General features: G+C 51.3%; 1 protein-coding gene across 4 annotated transcripts in view; it reads right to left on the bottom strand.

Annotated features, from left to right (window-relative positions):
* Positions 1-1519: 1519 nt before the first annotated feature.
* PPP3CC (protein phosphatase 3 catalytic subunit gamma) overlaps positions 1520-9491 on the bottom strand; it is a 36393-nt gene continuing 28421 nt past the window's right edge. For 2 of the 4 annotated variants that reach the window (XM_074164121.1, XM_074164120.1), the window contains exons 11-15: positions 8897-8923; positions 7829-7910; positions 6536-6633; positions 3633-3662; positions 1520-1740 (exon numbers count right to left, since the gene is read on the bottom strand). In XM_074164121.1, coding sequence (XP_074020222.1) covers positions 1562-1740; positions 3633-3662; positions 6536-6633; positions 7829-7910; positions 8897-8923 — 416 coding nt within the window. In that variant the 3' untranslated portion in view covers positions 1520-1561. Of the gene's footprint in view, positions 1741-3590; positions 3663-6535; positions 6634-7828; positions 7911-8896; positions 8924-9491 lie in introns of all 4 variants that reach the window. The other 2 variants (XM_074164123.1, XM_074164122.1) reach the window with 2 other exon arrangements.

Genomic DNA, 9491 nt, shown 5'->3' with positions numbered 1-9491 from the left:
CCAACACCGCGTCCTCCGGAAACCCTCCTGTCACCAGGAGATGCTCCTTCCCTCTCCAGCGCTCCACAAAACACCCTCTGCCATCATTTCTGCCCCAAAATCCACTCGGTTCTTCTACCTGCCGTAAAAAAAAAAAACAAACATCCTCCCTCCCCTGCAGCCACTTCCCAAACCGGGAAAAGCCACCGGCCGTGGGCCACCAAGTCACATCTCTCCAGAAACGAGCAGCGCCGTCACCCGTCCTTCCCCAAATCTTTATCACGAGCCAACAACCCCCCCACACACACCCCAGTTCCCAGGAAAGGCTGAAGTGCCCGTGGCTCCCTTGGAGTCGGGAGGAATAGCCGCCGGCTACCAAGGTGGCCAGCAAAGGGGGTAAGCCCAAGGAGGTGGAAGACACCCCCCCCCAGAAAAGGGATGGTGGGTGAGGGGACACCACCGTGTCCCACTCACCGCTCACATCCTCATCAGCATCCTCATCCCAGAGCTGCAGGGGGGGGAATATATACAATATATAAATCACCCCCCTTTTTCCTTGAAAATTCAGGCCGTGCAGATTTTTCCCAAAGATCTGCCCATGGCCAGAGACTGGAGAGAATTCCTCCGCTCTGAATCAGAGGGATTCCCAGAGGGAATTTCTGCTGCACGGATGAAAAAAAAAAAAACAAAACAAAACCAAACCCTGAATGAAGCTCCGGGAAAAGCCACAACAAGGCTGGGGGGGGGGGAACACGATAGCGCTTCCCCCCCCCCGCCTTCCCCTTCTTATCAATAAGTTAACTTATTCCCCTTTGGGGCTCCGCTGGAATAAAAGTGAATTTATTGAAGGAAAAAGGTGCTGCGATGGGTTATAACGCACCAGAGTCCTTAAATCCCCGAATATTTGGGATGTCACCCGGGAAGAGGGACGGATCCCAGCCCAAGCGGCAGATGCAGGTGGAAGGAAAAAAAAAAACAAAAAAAACCAAAAAAAACAAACACGACGACAAACTCCGGGAAGGAGAGAGCGGTGAAAAGAAAAAAAAAAAAAAAACCAACAAACCAACAAACCAAACCAAAAAAACCACCAAAAAAAACCAACCCAACCCTATTTTCAACCCAAGGACCTGCTTTTTGAAAGCACAGGACAACTCGGAATCGGAGCAAAGTCACCGACCCAAGTTGCCTGGGACTGGGTTTTGGGGTTTTTTTTGTTGAATTCCCCTCCCTCCCCCCCCATTCCCCCCGAGTTTTTTTGCCTCTTGTGGAGGAGAGGTCAAGCTGTACAGCACAACACTTGCACTAGCGGTTAAGATTGGTTTCTAAATTAATTTAAAAAAAAAAAAAAAAAAAAAAGATGGACTTTTGGTTTTTATATATATCGAACATAAATTAAAAAAAAAAAAATAATTACAAAATGGTCACCTTTCTTACAAGAATGGATGCAAACTGGATTATGAACGTGCCTCCAAGGTGAAGTTGGTTTCTCCCCTTGCCCCCGCCCCACCCCAATAATAATAAATAAATAAAATTCATCGTTAAGTTTTGGATCCTTTTTTTTTAAGCGGTGCAGATGGGACCGTTACTGGGTTTTCTTCCCCGTGCCGTTCTTGTCCGCAGAGTTTGTTGAGGTTACCAAATTTACCGGCCCGTCCGAGTGCATGGAATCCTTGCGCGGGGGCATGCGCTCGTTAATGCGATCCAGCCCCCGGGCTTCTTCGAAGCTGCGGATTTTGTGCTGCGGTGAAAATCCACGAATGGCTAAAGGAAAAACAAACAAACAAACAAAGAAACAAAAAGAATTAATCTGAGCGGCGGAGTGGCGGATAGGAGCCCTTTAGCACACGGCAGACATGTACAGGACAGAGGGAGGGCAACAGAAAGCACGTGTCTGGCTACAAGAATCCATGGGATGGGTCTTGTGGGTACCAGGAGCCAGGAATCCCCACAATGATATGGGGTCGGAAGGGACCTCTGGAGATCACCCAGTCCAACCCCCTGCCAAAGCAGGTCCACCCAGAGCAGGTCCCACAGGAACGTGTCCAGGGGGAGTCTGAATGTCTCCAGAGAAGGAGACCCCACCACCTCTCTGGGCAGCCTCTTCCAGGGCTCTGCCACCCTCACAGGAAAGAAGTTCCTCCTCATCTTTAGATGGAACTTCCCATGTTCAAGTTTGTGCCTGTTCCCTCTTGTCCTGTCCCTGGGCACCACTGGAAAAAGACTGGCCCCATCCTCCTGACACCCACCCTTTCAGTATTTATAGGCGTTGATCAGATCCCCCCTCAGTCTGCTCTTCTCCAGACTAAACAGACCCAAGTCCCTCAGCCTTTCCTCATCAGAGAGATGCTCCAGACCCCTCAGCATCTTTGTAGCCCTTTGCTGGATCCTCTCCAGCAGTTCCCTGTCCTTCTGGAACTGGAGAGCCCAGAACTGGTCCCAGTGCTCCAGACGTGGCCTCCCCAGGGCAGAGCAGAGGGGCAGGACGACCTCTATTTTTGAGCTGCGCTAAGTCAGGGCAGTAAATTTTAGGATCCAGAGCTGCAACTTGCTCTGTTCCCTCACGGTTTCTCTTTTCAATACAGTTTAGTAGCAGGAACTTGAAGACCAGACAAGTGCTCAATGTCCCCAAACAGTGAAATCTCAGGAAACTTTCAAAGCTGAAAAAACACCATACTTTTTAAAAAATAAATAAATAAATAAATAAAAAAGGAAAACCAAAACAACACAAAGACACCACCACAAGGGTTTAACTCCAACACAAACCACACACGGCAACACCAGGAGAAGGAAAGGGCTATTCCTCAGATCACAAACGCAAACGCTTCTTGCATGACCAGGAGGGACATGGGACAGTCCCGGGAGTGAGGAAATCCCACCAAGGGCAGGAACATCTCAGTTTCATCACTACCAGGCTGAGCACATCATCCTGGCGGTGATGATACGGACCAAATGTTTAACTTCTTTGTCTTACAGATAATTTAAGGAGGAAAAAAAAAAAACAAAAAAAAAGGCTTTTGTGCCAAAGCTTTTTTACAAGAACTTGGCTGGTTTACAAACGAACTTCCCTTGATAATCAAGAGTTCTCTACACGGCCCCATTCATCGGTAGTTGAATGGAGCCATCGAGGAGAAAACCTCCCTGGGACAATAACCTTATGAAATCTTTCATTTCTACACAAACTACGGGAAAAAAAAAACGGCTTTTCCACACCGGGACCATCTTGGCCCATCCGTGGGAAAGGCGAGGATGACATCAGAGAGGCGACATCTGCTATTTTCTAGATGATTTTGACCAAAAGCACTGGCAGCCTTCACCTCATCCAGTTCCCCAGGGGATAAATTCAGCCCCGAAGCATCCGAGATCAAACCGCAGGACCCCAACACCCCAAGGTCTTGAGACACCAGAGGAGCACAAACCGCTCCGGAGAGCGGGAACAAACTTATGGCACTAAGAAATAGCCTCGTTAAGGCTAAAATAAGACGGGAACCAGCCCGCTGTGTATTTTTTGGCTTCCCAGCAGGGGCCCGTCCTCCCCCACTTCTGGTGATGCAAGAGTAAAAAGCTTCCATGAGGCTGAGAAAGCTCTTTAAAATTAGCGCACGCAAACACACACAGAGAGATGATTTGAGTCTCTCGCCGGATTCTAGCCATACCTTCCCGTGCCTCTACCGCTTCTACTGTGGCTGCAATACAGAAGAACAGTGGCATGCAAAAAAAAATGAAGACAGGGAAAAAAAAAAAAAAAAAAAACAACAAAAACAAAAAACAAAGAGTGACAGTGAGTGATCTCACATCATCGCTGCGAAAGAGCCCACAGCCTCCCAGCCCCGGGGGGGGGAGACGACCGTAAATCAAAGAGGGATGGGGTTAAAAACAAAAAAAAAAAAAGGGTGACAGGATTTGGAGAGGAAGGTTGAAAAGAGGATTCCCCTCGGGTTTAGCGGCTGCTGAGCGTCAACACGGGGGAGTCTCCTTTCAGAGAGAGAAATCCGATGGATAGAAACAGAGAAGGGGAGAAAAGGACTTTCTGCTGCATGCACCGGAGGGCTTGGACACGCCGGCGTCCCACGGCAAGGACAGAGATAGCCTTGGACAAAGCCATGGGTCCCCACCTGCATTTACAGCCCCCCCAGATCCCAGTTTGGTGACTCTAGGATGCCCTGGCCACCTTCAGAAGGTAAATTATGTGGAATTCACCCCAGAGCAAAGCCCCAACCACCAAAGCCACATAAGGGAAGTGACCTCCCGGGACGCGATGATTTTTTGGAGGGGTGGGGAAGCGAGGGGCAGTTTGTTCTCCAGGGGAGGGCAGGCAGCAGCAGAGACCAGGCTGCTCCGCTCCCGATGCCTTGAATTATAACACACACAAAAAAAAAAAAAATAAAAAAAATATACAAGCTGATGCTTCAAATCCAGTTTGGCTTCAGCTCCACCTCCTAAAAGTGTTACCAAGCAACAAGGCACCATAAAGCTGAGCGACGTCCCCCTTCCTCAATCTGCTGCAGCAGCTGCCCGAGTTTTGGTAGTCCCTGCCTCGACATCTGGGAAGAGGCCCTTCCCTCGAACAGATCCCCCGCTTTTTAGCCTCAAAAACGCCACATTTTTTTTCGCTTTGGACACAATACAAAGCCCACGTGGTCCTTGAGAGGCCACGGAGGAAGAACGGAGTGTGGCTGAACATCTTTTCTCCAGATTTGGCGATTTTACTCAGCTGATTTTGCTGTGAAAGGTTGGCAGGAGGCTCAGGGAGGGAAGGAACACACCCCCCCCCCGCCACCGCTACCTACAGCCCTGTCTCTCCTCTTTTGGGGTGCAGCCCCCTCCTCTCCCCGCTGAGCAGACGGGCAGGAGGCTGCTGCAAGCAGACGGCGCGAAGGGAGGTGGGAAAACTGGAAAGAGGGGAGAGAAGGAGGCAGAAGGGGGGAAAAGGAGCAAGAAAAGGGCAGGAAAAGCAGGGGAGAGCATGGCGGGGGGGTGCTGGGGGCAGTGAGGGGTGGGAAACCTGCAGCCATGGGGGCAGCAGGCAGGGTCGGGTAAGGCAGCAGCAGAGGTCCAGCTTGTTTGTCCTGTCTCAGGGGGATGCAGAAATCTCAGCATCCTTCCTGGCGGGGGGGGATGCCTGGGAGCCCCTTAGAGGCCCCCCCGCCACAAGAGGAAAGGTGCAAGGGAGCACCCACTCCCTGTTATAGGGGCAAAGCTGTGGCACAGAGAGAGCTGGGTGCTGGAGCCGAGCTGTAACATCTCAGGGGGATGCAGAAATCTCAGCATCCTTCCTGGGGGGCTGCTTGGGAGCCCCTTAGAGGTTCCCCCCCCAGAGGGGAAGGTGCAAGGGAGCACCCACTCCCTGTTATAGGGGCAAAGCTGTGGCACAGAGAGAGCTGGGTGCTGGAGCAGAGCTGTACCAGCCGCCTTCCCACTCAGGCTCTGTTCCCATGCCTGCAGCAGAACTGGGGCGAGAGAAACCATTATGGTTGTTATAAAAAAAGAAAAAAAAAAAAAAAAAAGAAAAAAAACCCTTCATACTCCTCTGCAGGCAGAGAAATCCATGAGTTTGGGAGCGATACAGCGTCCTCTCCACCCCCAGGAGCGGGCAGCAATATTTACACGTTTCTCACTTGTGAATTATTTAATCAAGGCAAGGCAATCCCAGAAGGAGCCCTTTCCTGAGCCCGCAGGAAATTACCCAGCGCCGATAGGAAGGGGAAAAGCAGGGCTGGGGAGATGCCAGCATTCAAAGGCTGGCGGCAGGAAAGGATTAAAACACTAGATTATAGGATTCCCTCTGGGGACACATGTTACTGTGATAACTCATTCCCTGACCATGGGCCAACCTCGCTGCCCTGCGAGTTTAAAACACGCCGATGGCGAGCTGGGTCCTGCTCTCTGCACACGAAGAAGAGAGAATTTGGCTGCTGGAAGGAGGGAGCAAAGTATTTGCCAGCAAGCAACAGAAAAAGAAACCTCCAAAAACCAGATCAAAACCAGGGGGCCCAAGAGAAGCCTTAATATGAAACATACAGGCCTGGAAGAAACTCCTTCCTTCAACTAAATCTAAGCTTCTTCTGGGATTCACAGTTTCGTAGGGTCAAAAATCAGAGGGGTTTTGTTTGACGAGGAACAAACAAGCACTGTTACATTCATATATACGTTATCACACAACAGCGGCAGAGAGGTGAAGCGGAGGATGCTTATCATGCAGCGTTAGAAGGGAAATAAATGATAAAAATTGTTGCAGAAACACATAATAAAGCAATACACATGCTTTCAGCGGGGTGCTGTTTGTTGTATTTTTTTTTGTTTTCCCCCTCGCATTCCCTGTCCTCCAGGGGACGTGGGGACATCTTGGAAGGCTTTCCACATCCCCACCTACATTTCTGCTTTTTCCTATTTCTGAATCCTTCCTCCACGTGGGGTTGACCAATCATCTCTCTCATCCCCTGGCACCCTGAAATACGCCTACGGGAACCCATCGAAAGGTTCAAGGGGCAGCTGAGGGGCAGGTACAGAAGTGCAGAGGGGGTGCAGCGTTCGGGGGGGGGGGATTGCTCGTACTCACCAGTCTGTAGGGTCTGCCTCCCCCCTGAGAGCACTCCCAGGGGCAGTGTACCTGTGGGAGTCAGGCCTTTGAGAGTCAGCACGCTCTCGCTCTCCTCCCTGTGAATAGAGGCAACACAAGCAGTTACCGAGAGAGTAACACATCGCTCAGTTAGGTCACAGAATGGTTTCGGTTGGAAGGGACCTTAAAGCCCACCCAGTGCCACCCCCTGCCCTGGGCAGGGACACCTCCCACCAGACCACGTTGCTCCAAGCCCCCTCCAACCTGGCCTTCAACCCCTCCAGGGATGGGGCAGCCACAGCTTCTCGGGGCAACCTGGGCCAGGCTCTCACCACCCTCACAGCAAAGAACTTCTTCCCCACATCTCAGCTCCATCTCCCCTCTTTTGGTTTAAAACCTTTCCTCCTTGTCCTAGGGCTCCCCTCCCTCATCCAGAGTCCCTCCCCAGCTTTCCTGGAGCCCCTTGAGGGACTGGAAGGGGCTCCAAGGTCTCCCCGGAGCCTTCTCTTCTCCAGGCTGAACCCCCCCAACTCTCTCAGCCTGTCCTCCCAGCAGAGGGGCTCCAGCCCTCCCAGCATCTCCGGGGCCTCCTCTGGCCCCGCTCCAACAGCTCCGTGTCCTTCTGCTGTTGGTGGCCCCAGAGCTGGAGGCAGCACTGGGGGGGGTCTCCCCAGAGCAGAGCAGAGGGGCAGAATCCCCCCCCTTGCCCTGCTGGCCACGCAGCCCAGGGTGTGGGGGGGCTTTCTGGGCTCCAGCGCACATTGCTGGGGTGTGTGGAGCTTCTCATCCACCAACACCCCCAGGTCCTTCTCCTCGGGGCTAATCTCCATCCATTCTCTGCCCAGCCTGGATGTGTGCTTGGGATTGCCCTGACCCCCATCCACGCTAGTGACAAATGACATAAAAAGAGGAATTTGTCCTGTGCTGACCGCAGGCAGCGCGTGGGCACCGAGCACAACCTGCCTCATAAATACAGGACCTCTGCTTACTCAGCCACGACACATCAGAGCTATGTCACGGCAAAGGCGTCCTGAAAGGGCTAAATATACCAAATCAGCAGTATTTCTGCTGGCGGAGGTGCCGGTGGCTTGAGAGAGAGGTTTCTGAGAGAGTCAAGAGGGCCACGAACACCGAAACCACCACCTTGAGCCTCTGCCATCTGCTCCGAAGCCCAGAGTCTCTTAAGATTGTTCCCCAGCAGGGCTCTGCCTGCCTGACACACTCTGACCAACGTCCCCCGTTGATCCAGAACCCAAATAAAACTCAGACCCCAAATCACAAGCTGTTTCTTACCGAAGAACCGAGAAGACACGCGCCATCTTCCCAATGGCTCTAATCTTATTCCTGATGATCTCTTTACGGACTGTTGTCCCACCTTCAGGAGAGAAAAAAAAAACAACAACAAATGCCAGCATGTTTAAGGCTTCCCGCTTTCCAGGCGGAGGTAATGTCAATATGAAGCTCCTGCCTGACTCCAGGAAAAAGAAATCATGGTTTTACAGATTCACAGCTATGCTCTCGAGAGAACAGTGCTGAGAGGATGGCAGTGAGAAGGGCAACACCAACAAGATGACACACGGGACTTAAAAAAAAAAAAATAAAAAAATAATAAAGGGCTAAAGAGAGTAGAAACCACCAAAGGAAAACGGAATCGGGAAGGTCTTTTGTTCGAAGCTCGCCGGGTTTTGGATCACACTACACAGGATGTAACACAAATGACTCAGCCACGTAGACACAGTTTTGCAAGGCAAGAACACTGACGGATCTGAGTGGTGATGGAGACGGCTGTGCTCGCCGCGGGGAGGAGTGTCACGCAAGCATCAGCTTTGGCATCCAACGGGCACAGTGAAGGGCTGGCCGGAGCCTTGCAATTCTGCTTGGAACCCCCCCCCCGCCCCCAAACCCCGGCAAACACAAGAGTGAGATATGTGAAACTCCCCCCTTCCGCTCTACAGACCGAACAGGAGAGAAAAAGCATGGAGGGTAAACTGAAACCAAACCAACAAAAAGAAATCAAAATCCAAGTAAAAGAGATAACAAATACATCTCCTCTCAGCTGAGATTCCTCACATGGCCCAACTGACACATTAGGACAGGACAAAGCCAAACCGGAGGGTCTCACATGCACCCATGGCTCAGCCATGCACTAAGTGGCTGCATTCAGAAGTCAGATAGAAACGTGACCCCGTTTCTCGAGGTTCCTGGAGGAACGGCAGAAGGGTTAAAAAACACACGGCGCTTATGTTAAAACTGAAAGGGGATGAAGAGACTGCCCGACTAGTCAGCTATTCAAATCCACTCCCAGGAATCTGGTGGCACAGGCAGTGAAAATTAAGCTGGTAGCAAAGTCTAGCTGGGTACCTTTCTGATAGCTTGAAATGTAGTGATCTTCAGGGAGAGGAGACACCAAGAAACAAGTAGATGAAGACAGAGATAGAAGAAACAAATTTAATTTTCATGGGAGGGAGAAAGAAAAAAAACAAACCAAAACCAAAAACCAAAAAACGAAATGCAATGGGAGAAGCGGGTTAAAGTTTCAACCTTGGACGGAAGCAGCGGCACCTCGTTGTACCACAAGTTCTGCTTCTTTGGGGTCCGAGCTTCCTCCACCCCACAGGGATGGGGGCAGGCAGCTCCCCGGGCTCCCCCCGTGCGTGCTCACAGCCCCAAGTCTTCCTCTCGGCCACCGCCTCACTTGCAAACGAGTCCCCCCGGATATAAAACCTGCAGATCAGCTCAGCAACTGTTTTGTCCCTTTCATGCATAGCTTAAAAAACGGGGCCAAAAACTGCGTTCTGCTTGGGGTTTTTTTTTGGGGGGATGACATGAGAAGCCGCTTTAGCGTTCACTGCAACAGATGAGAAGATGGGGTAGATATTCTGGGTGTAGAAAATGTTGAATTGGGGGAAAAAATAACCACTCGGGAGTAGGAAACCATTCTCCAGAGGAGCTGGCA

This window comes from Numenius arquata, chromosome 26, assembly GCF_964106895.1.
Source record: "Numenius arquata chromosome 26, bNumArq3.hap1.1, whole genome shotgun sequence".
Lineage (NCBI taxonomy): Eukaryota > Metazoa > Chordata > Aves > Charadriiformes > Scolopacidae > Numenius > Numenius arquata.
The sequence above is the reverse complement of the archived record's forward strand: the minus strand, read 5'-3'. Positions and strand labels throughout refer to the sequence as shown.